A 19,433-nucleotide genomic window follows, 5' to 3' on the forward strand; every position below is an offset into this window, starting at 1 on the left:
CTGAAGTGATGGCTGGCACCAGTCCAGGGTGGACCCGCCTCTTGCTTGAAGACAGCTGGGGTAGGCTCCATGTAGGCTCCATGCGGGCTCCATGCGGGCTCCATGCGGGCTCCATGCGGGCTCCATGCGGGCTCCATGCGGGCTCCATGCGGGCTCCATGCGGGCTCCATGCGGGCTCCATGCGGGCTCCATGTAGGCTCCATGGGGGCTCCATGGGGGCTCCATGTAGGCTCCATGGGGGCTCCATGGGGGCTCCATGGGGGCTCCATGCGGACTCCATGGGGGCTCCATGCGGGCTCCATGCGGGCTCCATGCGGGCTCCATGTGGGCTCCATGCGGGCTCCATGGGGGCTCCATGGGGGCTCCATGTAACATATGAATGAGTTTAAAATGTCTTCATTTCACTAAAACATTATTTTTCTACTTTTATATGTAAATATGTCAATAGGATATATACAGTTGTTCTATGGTAAGAGTGTTGTGTCAGCGTGTGCGACGTGCGGTGACGTCATCGCCTCGAGATACGCGCGTGCCGTCGTCCACTCACCCAGCAGACGTGGACGAGGTAAGACACGATCTTTAGTCTCGCTGGAAAATTGCGTGGATTGTTGAGTTGTGTAAATGTTGTTTTGGTGTGTTGTTGTGTTATTATTGTCTATTGTGTGTGTTATTGTGTTTAGTGAGACGTTCTGTAAAGTTTACCATGTGATAAGCTAGCTCCGTTAGCACGGGTCGGCTAGCGGCATCCTGTTTAGCTGTTCTACTTCCGGTTCCAGGACAGGTAGGCGCTTGGAGGGCCGCACACCTTCTGTTTTTGTTGCTCTACCAAGAAAAATAGCCAAAATACCAATGTAGTATTCTGGTGTTAAACCATTCTGACCTATAACTGTAGTACCAATGTAGTATTCTGATGTTAAACCATTCTGACCTATAACTGTAGTACCAATGTAGTATTCTGGTGTTAAACCATTCTGACCTATAACTGTAGTACCAATGTAGTATTCTGGTGTTAAACCATTCTGACCTATAACTGTAGTACCAATGTAGTATTCTGATGTTAAACCATTCTGACCTATAACTGTAGTACCAATGTAGTATTCTGATGTTAAACCATTCTGACCTATAACTGTAGTACCAATGTAGTATTCTGCTGTTAAACCATTCTGACCTATAACTGTAGTACCAATGTAGTATTCTGGTGTTAAACCATTCTGACCTAAAACTGTAGTACCAATGTAGTATTCTGGTGTTAAACCATTCTGACCTAAAACTGTAGTACCAATGTAGTATTCTGGTGTTAAACCATTCTGACCTAAAACTGTAGTACCAATGTAGTATTCTGGTGTTAAACCATTCTGACGTATAACTGTAGTACCAATGTAGTATTTTAGTATGTAGTAATGAAAACAGGCCATAAATGCCATAACATGATGAGGGAAAACATATTTTAGAAGCATAAAGTTGAAAGAAGAAAGAGAAAAGGATGTCATTAACATGATAAAAAAGAAAAGAAAGAATAAATATGGTTGTAATAAATTAGGTTGGAACATTTTTAATGTGACAGGAATGAAGGTAAAATATATTGACATAAAGTCTAATAATAATTGCATATTCTAATATGAATTACATAACTAAAAACATTTTAAATGTAAAAAGGAGAACATTGTCATATTGATAATATGCTTGGTCACATTAAAGGTCTTAGCATATCTCCATAAGCTTGGGAGGTTTACTAAATATGAAACGTTAGGGTGCCCCCCCCCCCACTAGCATATCTCCATATGCTTGGGAGGTTTACTAAATATGAAACGTTAGGGTGCCCCCCCCCCACTAGCATATCTCCATATGCTTGGGAGGTTTACTAAACATGAAACGTTAGGGTGCCCCCCCCCACTAGCATATCTCCATATGCTTGGGAGGTTTACTAAATATGAAACGTTAGGGTGCCCCCCCCCCCCACTAGCATATCTCCATATGCTTGGGAGGTTTACTAAATATGAAACGTTAGGGTGCCCCCCCCCACTAGCATATCTCCATAAGCTTGGGAGGTTTACTAAATATGAAACGTTAGGGTGCCAGGCAGTGGAGGCAAAGGTTTGCAGGCGGGGGCCAACCCAGGGGGTGATGAAGGGCGGCAGCGTACAGCAGCAACCCCAGCATCCACAGTGATGCTGGAGGTGCCAGATGACTGCGCTGTCACAGTGTTTGTGGGAGTGGAAAAACGGCAAATACGCGGTAAACACGCAGCGTGACATCATGTAATCCGACCTCTGACCTCACCGGTGTTGCTACCGTCTTCTTTTCCCGGTCGGGAGTCGTTACTCGATCAAAGGTAGGACGCAGCTGCTCCTTGCTACTTGCTAAGAACACAAGCGCGTCCGGCAGCGACCGCATGGATGAGTTTACGGCGCCGGTTAGCGTCGTGTGCTACGTTCATTCCTGCTGACCTCATTAGCGCATGAGTGACGTGGAAAGCAAAACACGGAGCAGGGATTGGCGTCCCAGTGTGCTACCTGGCGGCTAAAAGTCTTTGGATTCTACTCGTTTGTGTACGCTTGGTTCCCAAATGAAGCACAGGCCAGTTCCTCCAAGAGGAGCAGAAGAAGACGTCGTCATTAGCGCCTGGATTGCGTGTGACATTTGGGAATGCCTTCCATGCGGAGCTCGCTCGGCTGGCTTACATCTGGAGGACGAGGGGGCGGAGGGAGCAATGAGGCCAGCGTGAAGCCTCGTGGAGCACCGTCCCCATCAGCCCCGCCCCCCTGGGCCGCTCATGGGAGGCACCAAAGTCCAGCCGGACATAAAAAAGTGCAGCACAACACGATGGAGCACAACGACGGCCTCGTTGCACGCTTCCTTCCTTGGCTGCGCAACGACGGAGCTTGGACTTGAACACATCTCTGCAGGACGAATGAGCTCCAAAAGCAAAATAAAAGCTGCTGGCATCCTCCAAGAAACCAGAACCGGAATCCTGAAACCACCTTCAGTGGCGACTCGGTGGGGGGGCTGACGTGCTTCTGAGATGGCGTCAATGACGATGTTGATGCTCGGCTTGAGTCCGCCACGTTTGGGAATCGGCCGCACGACTTCAGTGCGGATCCAAGCCTCACCCGTCCGAGGAAGAACCTCAAACCAGGCCGGGATCTGGGACGCTGTCCGGGGGTCAGGACAGTTGCCAGGGCGGGTTGAAGAACTTGATGGTGTGGCTTTTGGCCCACTTGGCGAACACCGACTTCTCGGTGATGAAGCGGTGCCCCCCGTAGGGAGCGCTCTCGTGAAGGAGGTACTCGGCGCACTCGTCCCTGCTGCCCGCCTCGTAGTAGTGGTACGGGACGTTGCGGTAGCCCCCCGTCCTGGTGGAGACATGGATAATAAATGGCATCATTTTAGCACTTTGACATCACGGGCTCCACAGTCTCAACTTCAGCTGCCCTCAATCTCCTCTTGGATAAAATGTGTTGAAACGTTCTCCTGCCTTTGTTAGCATGTGGCGTTCCCACCGATGCCTTCAAAGAGGCTGGGTTTTGGTAGCGTCTTCCGAGCGGACTACAGGAAATGGGGTCTTACCTGCAGTAGGAGTCGTTGATCATGCCGTAGATGTGGATCTCTTTGCACATGTCCATGGCCAGGATGAGCGTGAACCAGCCGGTGCTCAAGTACGAGCCGGACTGGATCCTGCACACACAAAAATACACGATGGCACGCATCGTTACACAACGCAACGCAAATATTATCATAATAATTAGAATGCAGACTTTTGGAGCTATTCTTTCATATTTTGATGCCCTGCCTGCAATGACAGCGCCACGAATTTGGAAACATTGGCGGCCGAGTGTCATGCTAGGAGCTTCTGGGACTCAGCAAACCCAAAGCCTGAGAAGCCGCAGGGTACAAACTAGTATTTATTTTTTATTTTGCCACACAGCAACTGCAGTTTATTTTTAATGACACGAATGAGCAATGCGGCCGCATGAGCTCGCTAGAGCGTCTCCTCATTCTACCAGAGGGCCAAAAGAAGCACCGTAGCACCATGGTAGCGTAGCACCATGGTAGCGTAGCACCATGGTAGCGTAGCACCATGGTAGCGTAGCACCATGGTAGCGTAGCATGTATGCATGGATGTGGTACTTGATGTGGTACTTGATGTGGTATTTGATGTGGTCTGTATTAGACCGTGTGGAGAGAAAAACTTTCAGTCAAGCTGAAGAAAAAGGGTGGCTAGTAAAAAAAAAAAAAAAAGTGTCTGCATGGATTTGGGGGCTTACATCCATAAACGGGACGGGGGCGTCTCATGGAGGCGGGGAGCAGGACCAGGTGGCAGCGATGCCAGAGTGATTTAAGTCCCGGCTTCTCGTAAGGTCGCTTATCTCCCGCTGATAGCATCCAGCAGCAGAACGTGGCCAATAAGAGCCTGGCTGGCAGATTAGATGAATGGCATTTCCCTTCTGGCCAGCAGAGGGAGCCATTCCCTCAACAAGAGTTCATGCGGGACTGGGAGGAGCAGAAAGTACCAGGATGACTCTTAGCGGTACAAGCTAGCTTGAACCGCTGGTTTTGGTTTTGGTTTTGGTTTGTATGCATCGTAACTCTGCTCTGTAGAAAGTATGTAGCTCAGTACACGCGTGTACAGGATGTGGTATGTCAGGCTATGTGTGTAAGTACGCTTGTGTGTGTGTGTGTGTGTGTGTGCGTGTCATGTTTGTGCCATCAACAAGCCCGTCCCGTTCAAAGCAGAGGTAAAATATTCCATGCCCAAGAAGAGCCATGCAGTATTATTATTGGAACGCTCACCTGTCCTTGCCCGTCTCCTTCTTGAAGACCATGTCGCAGTAGTTCATCCTGTCCTCCGTGGTGACGTAGATGCGAGCGTTTGGGTAGCTGTCGGCGACCTGGCGCAGCATGTTGTAGACCAGGCCCTTGCCGTCCTTGCGCATGTTCCTCAGCGGCCCCCAGACCACGTAGACGGTGTCGTTGTGCTCGCCGAAGAAGTGCTGCGGCCTCTGGAGCAGCAGAGGCACGCTGGTGTGCGACACCACCCGTAGCGTGGTGCGCCGGCCCACGTCGCGCTCGAAGCCTCGCGTGGGTGCGTTGTTCATGCGCCAGATGCACGGCGAGCGGTCTATGAGCGCCCCCGCCGCCTGGCCCAGGATCTGGCCGGAGCTGGACACCACGCTGCACAGCTCGCAGTTCAGCTTCAGGGGCTGTGGACCAACGTCACACACGCTAAATTATTCCAACATCAACATAATCGTTATGATGTGTCAATCATCTCCACTAGCGTGTTCGCTGGCCAACGCCAGACGCACGTGTCCTCCATCTGAGGAGGAGTTGATGTTAACATGGAAAGAAATGATAATGTGGAAGTTCTTAGCATATCTTCACGCGTGGCTTCACTAAACATCCTTTCATTTTGCCGATGCGGCGCTCACGGCTCCACATTCCTGTTGGATCCCTGTCCAATCCCAAGATGCCAGGCTGGTTTTGTTCCAGTACGAGCGACCGATATCGGGTTCTCTCACTTCACTGAGCTCTAAAGTATCCCATCACAAGGCCCACGACTGAATCGTGCAACAGGAAGTGAGGATGCGCCGGCGAGGCGAGGCGGGCGGCAGGAAAAGCAGGCTGGATGTTCAAAGCTGCCCCAGACGCCGCCCTTTAATACGCAATGAAGCCGCGTGTGAGCGCGTCGGGAGTGAGTGACAGCCCGCTAAAGATGGCGGGAGATGTAGGAGTCGCCCTGTTTGGAGGCGTGGCTGCGTGGCTGGAAGACGTTCATTTGCATAAATCTCAGGAGAACGTTGGGAGGCGGGAGCCCGACCCGATCGCCATTAATCTGCCAATTTCCAGCACGCTCTTCCCGCTGATGCGCCGGAACAGCGAATCCTCGCTCGCGCTGCCAGCTGCGTCCTCGGGGTTTGACATTTGGATGTGCTGGGAATGATCGGCGCTTTTGCTATTTCCATTTGTGTAAATTGTGCAGCGAGCCGTGAGAAGGCGGGAGAATGCGACGGTCCAAAAGCAGAGAGGAAGTCACGCATTTTCAGGAATTGGCCGATCCCGCAGGGGAACCTTTGAAAGTGGCATGCAATGCGAGGAACTCACTTCCTGTTTGGGGATGCTGACGTAGCCCAGGTGAGGCTTGAAGGCCCGGAAGGCCCGCTTGGACGACACCCAGCGACCGGCCAACGTCTCGCCCAGCCCAGGCCGCCACTGGAAGTTGATGGCCACCACGAAGAGCGACACGCCCACCACCAGGCCCGTCGCCATCAGCGACTTCCTCTGTGGGCGCAGAAGAAGAGCGGCACAGCGTTACCTCTGATGAACACAACAACCACACGAGACGCACGTGATGACGACCAACCGCTAGGCTCCCATATGCTCTGGGTGTCCAAAGCGTGGCCCGGGGGCCCTTTGTGTTCTTGTCCCACTGTGACCCGCCCAAATGAGAAACGTCTCAAAGCTGTGATGCAGACTTCTCTCAAACGTGTTCAACCTCTGAGCATATCTACACGTGTTGGGTTCGATTCCGCTCGGGCATCTCTGTGTGGAGTTGGCATGTTCTACCAAGGTCCCCTGCCAAGGTGATGACAACAATTCCCCACGTGGGTCCATGGGTCCGGATGGGTCCGGATGGGCAAGGATTCTATGCAATTATGATTTTGAATTATGAATAATGATTTTAGGACATGATCTTCACCCTCTTTTCTGTAAAGCACTTCAAATGGTCTTGTGTACTAATCTATAAATGAATACATAGAAATATAAATACATAGAAATAACTTCCTGTCGTGTCCAGCAGAGAGCGCTTCACTAAAAGGGCAGAGATTGTGGAGGAAAAGAAGATGTTTGACATTTTTATACAACTTCTCAGGTTTGGATTGGTGAAAACATCCTTTAAATGGCTTTAGTATGGCCCGGGGTTTAGTATGGGTTGGGGTTTAGTATGGGTTAGGGTTTAGTATGGGTTAGGGTTTAGTATGGGCCGGGGTTTAGTATGGGCCGGGGTTTAGTATGGGCTGGGGTTAGGGTTTAGTATGGGTTAGGGTTTAGTATGGGCTGGGGTTAGGATTTAGTTTGGGTTTGTAAGAAGATGCCATTTGTTAAAAGTTGCATGAAACTATGTACACCTTTTAAAAATATCAAAAAGTTGTATGAAAATATGTATTTAATGAGCCATTGTCAGTTTGACTGTACAAGGTCCGTGTGTACTTAGACATGCATGGCTTAATCTTCTGTCATGGGAAGTATGAGTGACAGTTGGCATGATCTTTGCGTGTCATTTACGGCAGATAAAAGCCAAACGTTGTATGAGCTGTGACAGCAGCATCCTTCAATCCAGGTCACACGGGTGCTAATCTGCCGTGGCGCCAGCCTAGAACCCCAGCCTAGAACCCCAGCCTAGAACCCCAGCCTAGAACCCCAGCCTAGAACGCCAGCCTAGAGCGCCAGCCTAGAGCGCCACTCTACACCAAAGCTTCTTAGGTGATGTGATGCTTGGTGAAAGAGGCTACGGCATCACAAAGGTGACGCGTGAGCAGGAGTCTACTTCACTGACGCTTGGTGTGACCTTCATGTAGCAGACATCCATTATCCATTCCACTAATGCATTAGTCACATCTAGTGCAGCATAATCCCCACAGCACCACATGTTCACCTTCATAATCATCATCATCAAATCCACCCTCCGCCATCTCTGGGTGGAGTTGGCATGCCCCCCCCCCCCCCCCCCCAAACATGTTAATAGCGTGAATGCGAATAGTGTCGACCTATGAAAATGGCAACAATGCTACAATGCCAATGTTGGTTCACATTCAGGAAAATCATGTTAACAATGCTAGCATTAGCATGTTAACACCTAGCATAATAGTGTGCACTGAACGCCGCCTGTCAATTAGTTGTTTCCTCTCTCCTCCCCCCTGGGATGCGAACTGGACTTCATTGGCAGTCTAGATCCAGAATGGGACGTGACGTGCTAGCATAGATGCTAGTGCTAGCACGGCAGCTTGTGGAGCAGGTGGCACCCGCAGACTTGATCAACGCTAATGCAATTAGCGGGACTTCCTGCTAGCTCAGCGGTCCGAGCGCTCCAGCTAAGTGTGACGCCACTCGGAGGGGGAAAGAGGCGCTGAGGCTCGATGGCGGTGAGGCTGGTGAGAAATACGTGCCGCGCTTGACGTGACGGAGCCCAGCAGGCTTTGCAGGCTCGGGAGATCGGAAGTGAGCCGCTGTACTGCCGCTGCTCTTGTCACGCATGGTGCTGCTCTCAGGGGCCTGGAAATTGACTTGAAACTTCTCACGCTGGCTCTTACTTTAGGACGTTTAGCTGCCCAATTTGGAACACGTCTTTAGTACAAAGCACAGCCCAAACGTACTGGGAAAGCTGCTCACCACTAACCAATGATGACACGGAATGGAAGCCATGGGTTGACTCCATGAAGCCAGGAGGCACGACTCCATGAAGCCAGGAGGCGCGACTCCATGAGGTCAGGAGGCGCGTCTCCATGAGGCCAGGAGGCGCGTCTCCATGAAGCCAGGAGGCGCGTCTCCATGATAGGATCCAGTGGGATCCAGTCACACGTCGCTATCGGTATCAATCCAGTTGCACAATGTGGGCAATTAGACATTCCTACTAATTATAATAGTTAGATAATAGATCTGCAATAATGGCAATTAATTATGAGTTAACTGTGGGCAACATACAATTAATCATGATTAAATATTTGAATCAATTGACAACTGTACTTTTTTGTTTTTTGAATGTATTTTGTTGAATTTGTTTGATATCAAAGCGCTTGACATTCCAATTGCAATATTAAATAGAAAATGAAAGTTTATTGCTTTTGATAGCATAGCATGTACTCCATTATTATGTCAAACATTAGCATTACAATCATGAAAAGATCATGTTGACAATCATATCGTTTATCGCCATATCATCCCGACAAATATGTTAAGGTGACAGGCCGAGTGGAAGCTAAGCATAGCCTTAGCCAAACACAACTATGGTGTGTTCAAGGACAGCCAGTCAAAAAAACGTGCTGAAATGGAACATATGTATGTATAAGTAACAAAAAGCCAAATAACTGCAAGCTTGCCTTGCGTGCCACTGAAATCGGGTGTGAATAATCCCCAAAAGGCTAATTGCAGACTGACCGGGAGCCGAGCATGTCAAAAGTTCTCTTGTATCCTTCCTGTGACTTGCCTGACGTCACCGCGAGGGCCTGCTTCCATTGGAAAAACGCCACAAATAAGCTACACCTCCAAAATTCTCCGGCAGATTAGAGCACGGCCGTGCCATTCGAAGCCCGCCGACACGTCCGAGATGCACCGCCTTCATCGGCGAACACCGCATCATCTTGCAGCCGTGCTGTCGGGAGAAAAGAACACAAGGACGCGCAGCCCCCATCCTTCCTCCACTCACCTTCCACAGCCAGGCCATCCGTCTTTCCCCCATGCTTCCCGTTGGACGCCGCTTATGTCCGCACCGCGATGTTGCCGGCTCATGGAGTCCGGCTTTTACACGCCTGAATAATCGGCCGACATTGTTGTGGCTCACGTGCACCGTTATTCGCCTTTTTCCGTTTCCTTTTTTTCCTCCTCCTTAGCCGAGCTGCTGCAAACCGAGGCGACGCAGTGACGTGATTGGTCCGCACGGACGCAGAGTCCCGCCCCCTTACGTCACCCAGCTCGTTAGCGCGAGTCACGTGACCGATGCTGCGCTTGTCCTGGCTCTTGTCTCTGATTGGCTGGGGGAATCACGTGGTTCTGCAGCGTTCGGATGAGACCTTTGGCGTTTTATTTGTTTAGTGTCTCCTATCTGTGATTGGCCCCCGCCTTCCACCCAAAGCAGCTGGGATAGGCTCCAGCATAAATAAATGAATGTTTCTCATATCACGACTTTTAAAAGGTCTTTTTCCCTCTAAACTTTATGCTTCTAAAAAACTATTTCCTGATCATATTGTGACTTTATTGTTAAAAATGTTCCTTGAAAGATTGACACTTTTAAATTGTATTCTCTTAATATTTGTACTCTTGTCATGAAATGACAGTAGTTATTTAGTATAATTGGATTTGAAGAATGTACCGAGGGCCATCAAAAAGACAGCTGCGGGTCACCTATGACCCCGGGGCAGCACTTTGGACACCCCTAATACAGGTACACGGTGCAGGTGTGCTCGCTGGTGTAATTACAAAGGAAACGGCGCCACCTAGCGGATGTATTTACGATGGTGCTATTGGCCTGGGGGGGCTGTGTAGGGGGGGTTCCAGATCGTTCCAGGTAGATCATTTTAATAGAACTAAAATAAGGAGCCCGGAATTGTTGGCTGTTTGATCCAAACAAGGAATGATGAAAGACAAGAACATGAGATTTACTTGAGGAGAACATACAGCACGACTGGTCAAACTCACGATGAGACTGTGAGAAGACTGGTGGATCCACTGGTGGAATGATGAAAGACAAGAACATGAGATTTACTTGAGGAGAACATACAGCACGACTGGTCAAACTCACGATGAGACTGTGAGAAGACTGGTGGAGGTCTGGCCAGGCTTCGGAAGCATGCAGTTGGCTAACAAAGCTAAGGAGTCCCATGAAGGCCATTTGTCAGGCGATGTTCTCAGCCCTCCACCTGTCACGTACGGACAGGCTAGTGTGGAGCCGTGCCCGCGTTTCCTGCCGTCGGACCGCTGGGAAACTGTCGGCGCTCCATCGAGTGTTGGCTCTTCAAATGCCGATCATAGAAACACAAATGACAATGCACAACGAGAATTTCCTGTCCCAAGTGAAGATGTCCAGGAATGTTCAAGGATGTTAAGTAGTTCCTCCACGGGTGATGATTATGATGGATTGCATAATTGAGTGCTTCTTCATCAAAGCGTTATACATGATGCTGAACATGATGCTGTTGCTGCGGGGGGGCAGGGGGGCGGGCTAGCTGAGGAGGTCCGGCTGCAGACCCAGCTTCTGCAGGACATCTTCCGGCATGCATAGCACAGGATTGACGGCTTTGATCTGCTCATCTCCAAGGAGGGACAGGCCGGCGATTCCAAAGAGCGTGTGGAAAGGATCCACCTGAAACGGCGACACGGAAGGTCAGTGATGGCCGGTCGGGTCTAGAATGCGGAACGAAGGCCGCAAAGCTCACCATGTCTCCCGGCCGGTCGGCGAAGCCTCCCGTCTCCTCGTCCTGGCAGGCCAGGATGAAGCTGCGCAGCTTGTCCTTGTCGATCCAGTGAATCTTGCCGATGATCTTGAGGGAAGCCAGAACCCACCAGGAGTAGCACACATCTGGAAGCTGAAGCAGAGGGATCTTCATTCTTACCTTTTAGCAACACAGGGTGTGGACTACTCTGGTTCTGTTCAAGGAGGTGGACTGTTCTGGAGTCAGCGGAACGTGTGATGCACGAGGAGGTACTTGGGGAATCACAGCAGCCGAACCCTAAGTTCACCACTTGGCTATTTTCATTTAACCGTCTTTGTCAACGCTTTCATGTCTTCAGTGACTGAAATCCACATCAGACCGACCCCTGAATTAGATGATGGAAAGTCCCGGCAAATGACAAGGAGAGGTGAAGGACAAAGGTCAGTGAGGTATGAACCTTCTCAGGCCGCCCGTTGAGGCCCCCGGAGGGCAGCTGCCTCTCGCAGAGCCACCAGCCCAGCAGGTCTGCGTTGAGCTGGTGCAGCTGGCCGGTCAGAGACAGGAAGCCCGTGCAGCAGTAAATCTGGCAAAAGCACAGCATACATCCACTTCAGCTCAGGTGGAACAGTCCATTCCTCACACAGAAGGGGGGGGACTCACCTGACCCGCATGAGACTCTGAACCGGGCCTGCATCCGAAACCGCCGTCAAAGTTCATACAAGACAGAACGAATTCCACAGCTTTGTCCACGTTGATTACATCCAGCTTGTCCTTGAGAGAAGACAGACAGGACGCCCATCAAGGTCAACATTCCCGTTTCTCAATCATTCCCAATGACCCGTTGAGACGCCTGAACCACAGGACTCGTCACGCTGTTGCTCAGGCTACTTGGAATCCATCAGGATATCAGGATCACGCCATCAAAGCAGCATTCTGGACGGTTGAAACGCCTGTTGGAGGCTCACACCAGCTTCAGGCTGTAGAAGCATCATCATGGAGGACATGGCAGGGGCACACCAGGAGGAACATGAGGTGGACATCTTAGTTGGAGAGCTTCAGGCCGTAGAAGCATCATCATGGAGGACATGGCAGGGGCACACCAGGAGGAACATGAGGTGGACATCTCAGTTGGAGAGCTTCAGGCCGTAGAAGCATCATCATGGAGGACATGGCAGGGGCACATGAGGAGGAACATGAGGTGGACATCTTAGTTGGAGAGCTGGAGGACATCTTAGTTGGAGAGCTGGAGGACATCTTAGTTGGAGAGCTGGAGGACATCTTAGTTGGAGAGCTGGAGGACATCTTAGTTGGAGAGCTGGAGGACATCTTAGTTGGAGAGCTGGAGGACATCTTAGTTGGAGAGCTGGAGGCCATCTTAGTTGGAGAGCTGGAGGCCATCTTAGTTGGAGGGCTGGAGGACATCTTAGTTGGAGAGCTGGAGGCCATCTTAGTTGGAGAGCTGGAGGACATCTTAGTTGGAGAGCTGGAGGCCATCTTAGTTGGAGGGCTGGAGGCCATAGAACCCTGATCCCAGGATGAGCCTGACCGGTACTAGAGGTCTTTGTTTTTCCAAAGGGTTATTGGCGTTCATTCACATGGCTGTTGTAGCTATTGCTAATTGTGGTTATGATATTTATGATATATGATATTTATGATATATGATATTTGACTGCATGTAAACGTAGCCGGTGACGCCACATGTGGAATTGGGTGCAAGAAAGTGAAAGTGAAATACAAACCAGTAAGGCAAGCGTGGCCACGGCACAGAAGGAAAACCTGGTGTCAATCTCGCCTGTGGGGGCAAGAAAAGAAGGATGCTTTCCATCCTCATGGTGCAGCAAATGTCTTCTGATCTGTCGTACCCCATTTGTCCCCTGCGAAGGAGCCGTCGTGCTGCTGCAGGCCTTTGACATAGTCCACCACTTTGTCCACGTCCAGCGCGTCCACGCTGTCGTACAAGCACAGGATCTGAGCAGGAGATGTGAAGAACATCCAGTGAGGCGTCTCAACACGGCTCTGCGGCGAGAGTCCGAGCCTCACCTGCACGGCGCTGAGCGTGTAGAGCAGGTGGGGGTCGTGGCCCACGCTGGCGCTGACGCCCCCGCACTCGTGCTGACAGGCTTTGATGAAGTCCACGATCTCCTGGCGGTTCATGCGGGGCAGCTGGCCCATCAGGTCCATCACCGTCAGGCCCCAGTAGATGCCGCTCATGCGCACGTACTCGGACAGGGTGTACTCCTGGACACCAACAATGTTGCCATCCATCCCATACCAGTAGATACCAGGCTGGTACCGCCGATACTGATACCGATACCGATACTGATACATTACTGTTTGCGGTATTAGGCTGAAATTGCTGAGCTAGCACATTGAAAATGAGCATAGTTGTTGTTGTTTTGGCGTATATAATCATAATAATAATGATAATAATAATAATAATGCTAGCAAGGCCGGGCCATTGTTGAAATCGTGTGTAGCAAAGGACTGGACTCACATAGTCGTCCTTTTTGCAGCCGTAGGCGGCGATGTAGTCGGCGTGTTTGTCCAGCAGGAGCGTGTTGAGGGCGTCGGGGTTGATGAAGACGTCTTTCACTTGCGTACCCTGACATTCAACACACAGCAAACGTTGCACTTCACACTTTCTGCTAAAAGGTTCATCGCTAATTTAGTCGGTGTTAGTATGCCAACAATAGAGCTAATCTCCGAGCGACATGCTAACCATTTTAGCAGCCGAGTCCGCCCACAACCGGTCATTCAGGACTCGGTGGAGTTAGGTCGGACAAGTACATTTGCTTGGCGCTACATTGAATTAAAAAAGAGGAACCCAAACATTATCGAAATAAAAATATTTACCATTTTGAAAATTGTCGCATTGTCACTTCCGTGAGCAGTTTCAGACCACAGCGGCTGACTGACCAGCCAACAAGGCGCATTACTGCCGCCTAGTGTTCGGAGGATGAAGCGGCAGCTTCCGTCCACCTAGTTTCTGGACCGCTTGTCATCACGAGGGTCGCGGGCATGCTGGAGCCTACCCCAGCTGTCTTCGCTTATTTGGCGCTGTTGGTGTTGCCCCCATTGGTGTTTATATTCACATAAGTGCAGACTCAGCTAATTTTATAGCTATTGTAATCATTAATTCACATCAGGATCACAACCGAGGAGAGGCTTGGCCCAATGTTGTTTCAAAGAAAGCTTTATTTGAGCACACGTTCATCATATCACATCATCTGTAGAAAACATGAGCAACCTTGTCATTCATTTCATAAAGTGGCATTTACACGAGCAAGTGCCAAACAGAATATACAACTTTACCCATCACCGCAACTATCGGGACTTGTACAATACTATCCAAGTAGAATTTGATCAATAACATCTGAGCCAAAAGCAGACTTCAGTACTTTATTCCTTAAAGTGCTCGTGACACAAAAAAGTGAAAGTAGACATTTGTCAGAGAAACTAATAAATACGAGTGAAAAGCCACATTATTCCCGCACGCTGCAATCCAAGATGGCCTCCTTTGGACTTCATGCTGCATGCTGCAACAGGCGCCAGATTAGCCGCCAAGCTAGCAGCTCAGTTGGGAATCAGTCAGTTGGCTACTACTGAGAATAGAAGACCCATGGATTGACTTACTGCCACCTCGGCATGATTTTCGTCTCCGTCTGCGGGGCAGTATTGAAACCAACTGTGTCTTTTGGAAATGGGAATACGCTTTGGTTGCAAGTGTTCTAGGAAAAGCCTTGGACACAACAAGCATCCGAGACCAAGGCGTGTTTTGGTGTCACGAGCACTTTAATCAACTGCACATCTTAAGGCAATGGAGGCTGAACGTCTGAACCAAGCTGTGTGACACTTGGCAAGGCAGGCGGGTGACACGCCGAAGGTGTGCAGCCATGATGACTGTCATCCTAACCACACCCATCACTTCTGGGCCTTTGCCAGGTGCTCCCGGGAAATAATCAATCTTTGGATCTGAGCGGTGCCTTCATAGATCTACAGAAGAAAAAGAAGACACGTTCCAAGTCTTGCAAAGAAGACGTGAAGAAGCGCTTGATGCTCACCTGGTAGATCTTGGCGTCCCTCATCAGTTTCTCCACCGGGTAGTCGCTGTTGAAGCCGTTGCCTCCGAATATCTGCACGGCGTCCGAGGCCACCTGGTTGGCAATGTCACCAGCAAAGGCCTTGGCGATGGAGGCGTAGTAGGTGTTCCTGCGGCCGCGGTCCACTTCCCAGGCGGCTCGCTGATACGCCATGCGGGCCAGCTCCACCTTCATCGCCATTTCCGCCAGCAGGAAGGAGATGGCCTGGTGCTGCCAGACGGGAAGATAAACATTTGCAATAAACTTTTTATTCGCCAGTAGCCCTTGGTGTAACTTGGTGTAACCCCTACATGGCACACGGCCACAACAAATGCGTAGTGTGATTGACAGCTGATTGCATCCCAAACAAACGCTGGCGTTTGGCTGAAGGACTCCAGCTGCCCGCTTAGCATGACGGCCGCCACTTCCTCCTCGCCCTCATCATCTCATGGCAGGCTCAATTGCACAGATTGACTTTTATTCTGAATTCTCTTTTACGGGCATGTGAAGTGCACACATTCGGCCCGCCTCCGGGCATGCCCACTCCGCCGTGATCAGTGCTTCCTGCCTCCGAGCCAACGCCACTTTCTAATTGAGCGGGTAGGAGTTGCTAATGAGTCCTTGAAGACCTGATGGTCTGCAAGTGTTGGCTTGCTTTCCACTCAACAAACCTCAGCAATCAGTTTGCCAAAGGTCTTCCTCTCCAGGGCGTAGGTGGTGGCTTCATGGAGGGCCCTCTGAGCCAGGCCGGTGGCTCCTGCTGCCACCTGCACGACACGTCCACCTGATTAGCCAAGTTATAGGAAAAAGCCACGCCCCAAGGTAGACGACTTGCCGGAGGCCGGGTCTTGTCAAAGGCACCCATGGCTATCTTGAATCCTGCTCCCTCGCCGAGGAGGACATTCTCCTTTGGAATCCTGACGTCCTCAAAGGTGATGCCTCTGGTGTCGGAGCAGCGCTGGCCCATGTTCATTTCCTACAGCAGCAAGAAGAGAAAAGGAAAACGTATGCAAGGTCGCCATGTTAAATCCTATGCCTTACCTTTCTCCCCACTTGGACTCCGGGGGTGTCTGCTTCCACAATGAACCCGGTAAAAGCCTTGTTGGTGGGACATTTGGGGTCCGGGTCGGTGCGGGCCAGGAGGAAGTACCTGTTATGAAAAGGCAACACTAGGTCAGGGTAGCTAGTAGTAGTAGTAGTAGTAGTAGTAGTAGTACGGCTAAATCAAATGACACAATTTCATTATTAAAGGCAAACAACGTACGCTAAAGCAGATGTGCTGTCGTCCAAAAACATATAATAAACATAATCATAAGGCCTACATATGATATGGATGTATGATACGTAGCCCGGTCACATGACATGGGCGTGCTCCAACTCACCAGTTAGCCTTGCCGCCATTGGTGATCCACATCTTCTGGCCGTTGACCACATACTCGTCGCCCTTCTTCTCAGCCCGCGTCTTAACACCCGCGACATCCGAGCCAGCCCCCGGCTCAGTCACACAGTACGCCTGCAGAACAAAACGTGCCGTTTGACTGATGCTCAACTTCAGAACAAGGAGGTCAACCACCAAGCTGAAGTTCATGAAGGACTTACACACATGAGAGGCTCCTCGGTCATCCTTCCTAGGTATTTCTTCTTCTGCGCCTCATTGCCAGCAATAATGACGGGCATTTGCTGCAGGGGATGGGCAGTAGGCAGAGTTAAAGAAATGCTTTGTTCCAGTCAGCACATGGAGGACCTTCTAAACTCACTCCCAGAGAGTTGGCCTCGATGGCCGTCTGCACGCCGGTGCAGCCAAAGGCCAGCTCCTCGGTGATGAGGCAGCTGTCAAATATAGACAAGCCCATGCCGCCTGGAAAAAGAGGACAAATTAGGACACTTTGAGGCCACCATGTCAGGGAAGCGGACTTAAAGGAGGTGCAAATATACCGTAGTCCTCTGCAATGTGGCTATTCATCAGTCCTAGGGCCCATGCCTTCTTGATGATGGCCATTGGATACTGCAAAATGGTTCAGCGTCATGCTATGCCATTCAGCACCTACGCCATCATTACCAAATCTATAGTCAAACACCACCTCTCCACTTTTGTCATAATCTGCAGCCTTGGGGACGATTTCCTCGCATGCAAACTTGCGCGCCAGCTGCTGGAACTCTCGCTGTTGATCGGTCAGCTCTGCGGGACGGATAGAAGAGCGTGTTTGTAAAAAGGCCGTCCTCTGACATTCAGCTGCTGTCATGGCACTGATGGTCATTTGTACTGCTTTGGATTGCTTTCACACGCTTCATATGATGAAGCATTGTTATTCAACATTCAACAAACGGTATTGTGACTGGCTGTCGACCTACTGACTACTCATGCAAGGATCGCTGTGACATATACGTCTGCTGACATTGATTTTAAGATGGAACAAGTTGAAAGTCTAGGAGTTTAGCCGAAGTTACCATGGTAACACAGCTGCCATGCAGAGCCACCTTTGTTCTAGCTAGAGCGGCTGAAAACGTGCAGCTGCACTGGCTGACTTGGAGGTTAACTACTTTTTTGGTTTGTATGCATCGGAACTTTGAGCACTTTTTTTAAGCGAGGAAGTGTTTTAGTCCTGCATTTACTCATCAACAGTCATGAGAGCCTTGTGGCTGGAGGGCACCTCCACAAGTCTGGTGTGTGTGCACACTGTGGTAGCCTGCAGCCAGCCCCCCCCCCCCCCCCCCTGTGAAATCCTATGTAAACCAGGGATGTCTGTATGTGCAGCTTAGTACATATCATACAGAACTATAACTTGGCTCAGAAACTGGAAGGTTGGGTTGAGTGGGAAAGTGTAGCAAATAGTGAAATGGTTGTATTACCTTATCTATTACTTTATTACCTTGTATATTACTTTATTACCTTGAATGCACTCTTGTGTGCTTGTGTTTGTGTATACCTGGAATTTCCCCTCGTGGGACTAATTAAAGCAACTGTAAAAATCACAACAACAAATCAGAAAAAGCGAGCAGTTAATTTGACTGCTATAATCATTCTGGGTAGTAACGCTCATATCTCTTGGCTTTTGACATTTTCAATGATAAAACAATGTCAGAATAAAGTATACACATATTTAGGAAAAGCCAGGGTCCTATTGGTGCATAGTTTTTTTTAACCGAGTTATGACATTGCAAATTTAGCAAGCATCCAGAATGACTAACTTGGTGTTAGCATGGCCAACATGAGTGTGTATGTGCCAAGGCTAATGCTTGCCGTCTGCTCACCTCAAGGGACACCAACTGCGTCTGGCTCACGTAGTAAAATCGTAGTAAAATCAACCGATGATTATTTTTCTTTCATTTCCTATAGTACTTTAGTCGACAGCTGCATCGCTGCTAGCTGTCAATGTGAACAAAACAAGCGCACCACATGTTCAGCCGTCTCGCAAGCCTTACGTGAATGTATTTATTAGCCGTTTACATTGCCATAGATTCTTTTTAAAAGGCGGTGACAGTATATGTAAGTATAATGTAACAAGATGTTTACGCTACCTACCAAACGAGAAGCCGTTGGCCGCCGTGTGGTCGCCGGAGGTTTTCACACTGGCTGCCGCGGCACCGGAGCTCTGTAGCCGGACACCGCAGCGCGTCCCGGCCCGAAGGAGCTGGTAGGGCACAAAGACATAGAGCATTTCACCAACACCCAGCCACTTCTTTGTTTAACATTATGCAGTATGGAGGTGCTATTGATACTCGGTACTTGGTACTGTGTTGTACTGACGTCTGGAAGACGTGGAACAAGCCAACGTTAGCTAGAGACCGACGAAGCTATCACAGCTCAGTTGCCGCTAACCAATTCCAAGTAGCCACCTTAACCTGACTAAAAATGACTATATGTTGGCGTTACTTCATGTATATGGCGTTAATGTAAACAAAGCACTCACCTTATTTAACAGCATTGTTCAACCTTCGTCACAACACTGAAAGGTTTGCTATTGCCCCTCTTCAAGATGACGACCCCGGCCGCCAATCACAGCAGCGCATTCAGTCACATGACTCTTGTCAACGCTTGGTCAAGCGACCTTTACTCTACTTTGTTACCTAATTTTGTTTTATACCCTTCCGTGTCTTTGAAAGCTTAATCTGGTGCTGGTAGACGAGGAAATATCAATTTACAGTGAAATAGGAATGTTAAAACTATTTTTACCACCGGGAAAACGCTTGTAATTCTAAAGGTCATTTT

At 49.8% G+C, this 19,433-nt stretch overlaps 3 protein-coding genes across 5 annotated transcripts; all 3 read right to left on the reverse strand.

The window, feature by feature from the left end:
- Positions 1–1,983: 1,983 nt before the first annotated feature.
- Positions 1,984–10,204, reverse strand: st6galnac3 (ST6 (alpha-N-acetyl-neuraminyl-2,3-beta-galactosyl-1,3)-N-acetylgalactosaminide alpha-2,6-sialyltransferase 3). 3 transcript variants are annotated; one of them, XM_058062142.1, is made up of 5 exons: positions 9,422–10,204; positions 6,103–6,279; positions 4,792–5,201; positions 3,568–3,675; positions 1,984–3,353 (listed from the first exon to the last, which is right to left on the reverse strand). In XM_058062142.1, exons 1-5 carry the CDS (start codon positions 9,452–9,454, stop codon positions 3,164–3,166), a joined length of 918 nt encoding a protein of 305 aa, XP_057918125.1. In that variant the 5' UTR covers positions 9,455–10,204; the 3' UTR covers positions 1,984–3,163. The 3 variants fall into 3 exon arrangements, with proteins under 3 accessions (XP_057918125.1, XP_057918127.1, XP_057918128.1); XM_058062144.1 differs by having other exon boundaries at positions 9,203–10,204; XM_058062145.1 differs by lacking the exon at positions 6,103–6,279.
- Positions 10,205–10,346: 142 nt separating this feature from the next.
- Positions 10,347–14,101, reverse strand: rabggtb (Rab geranylgeranyltransferase subunit beta). The gene is made up of 9 exons (XM_058062138.1): positions 13,998–14,101; positions 13,639–13,746; positions 13,185–13,382; positions 13,007–13,112; positions 12,884–12,936; positions 11,805–11,915; positions 11,602–11,727; positions 11,148–11,297; positions 10,347–11,074 (listed from the first exon to the last, which is right to left on the reverse strand). Exons 1-9 carry the CDS (start codon positions 13,998–14,000, stop codon positions 10,934–10,936), a joined length of 996 nt encoding a protein of 331 aa, XP_057918121.1. The 5' UTR covers positions 14,001–14,101; the 3' UTR covers positions 10,347–10,933.
- A 218-nt stretch (positions 14,102–14,319) lies between these two features.
- Positions 14,320–19,281, reverse strand: acadm (acyl-CoA dehydrogenase medium chain). The gene is made up of 12 exons (XM_058062135.1): positions 19,135–19,281; positions 18,747–18,855; positions 17,305–17,402; positions 17,159–17,228; positions 16,981–17,081; positions 16,823–16,903; positions 16,606–16,736; positions 16,265–16,373; positions 16,059–16,199; positions 15,895–15,990; positions 15,206–15,454; positions 14,320–15,137 (listed from the first exon to the last, which is right to left on the reverse strand). The coding sequence occupies exons 1-12, from the start codon at positions 19,147–19,149 to the stop codon at positions 15,066–15,068; spliced, it is 1,272 nt and encodes a 423-aa protein (XP_057918118.1). The 5' UTR covers positions 19,150–19,281; the 3' UTR covers positions 14,320–15,065.
- Positions 19,282–19,433: the final 152 nt, after the last annotated feature.

The sequence above is a fragment of the Doryrhamphus excisus genome, chromosome 22 (genome assembly GCF_030265055.1).
Source record: "Doryrhamphus excisus isolate RoL2022-K1 chromosome 22, RoL_Dexc_1.0, whole genome shotgun sequence".
Classification (NCBI taxonomy): Eukaryota; Metazoa; Chordata; class Actinopteri; order Syngnathiformes; family Syngnathidae; genus Doryrhamphus; species Doryrhamphus excisus.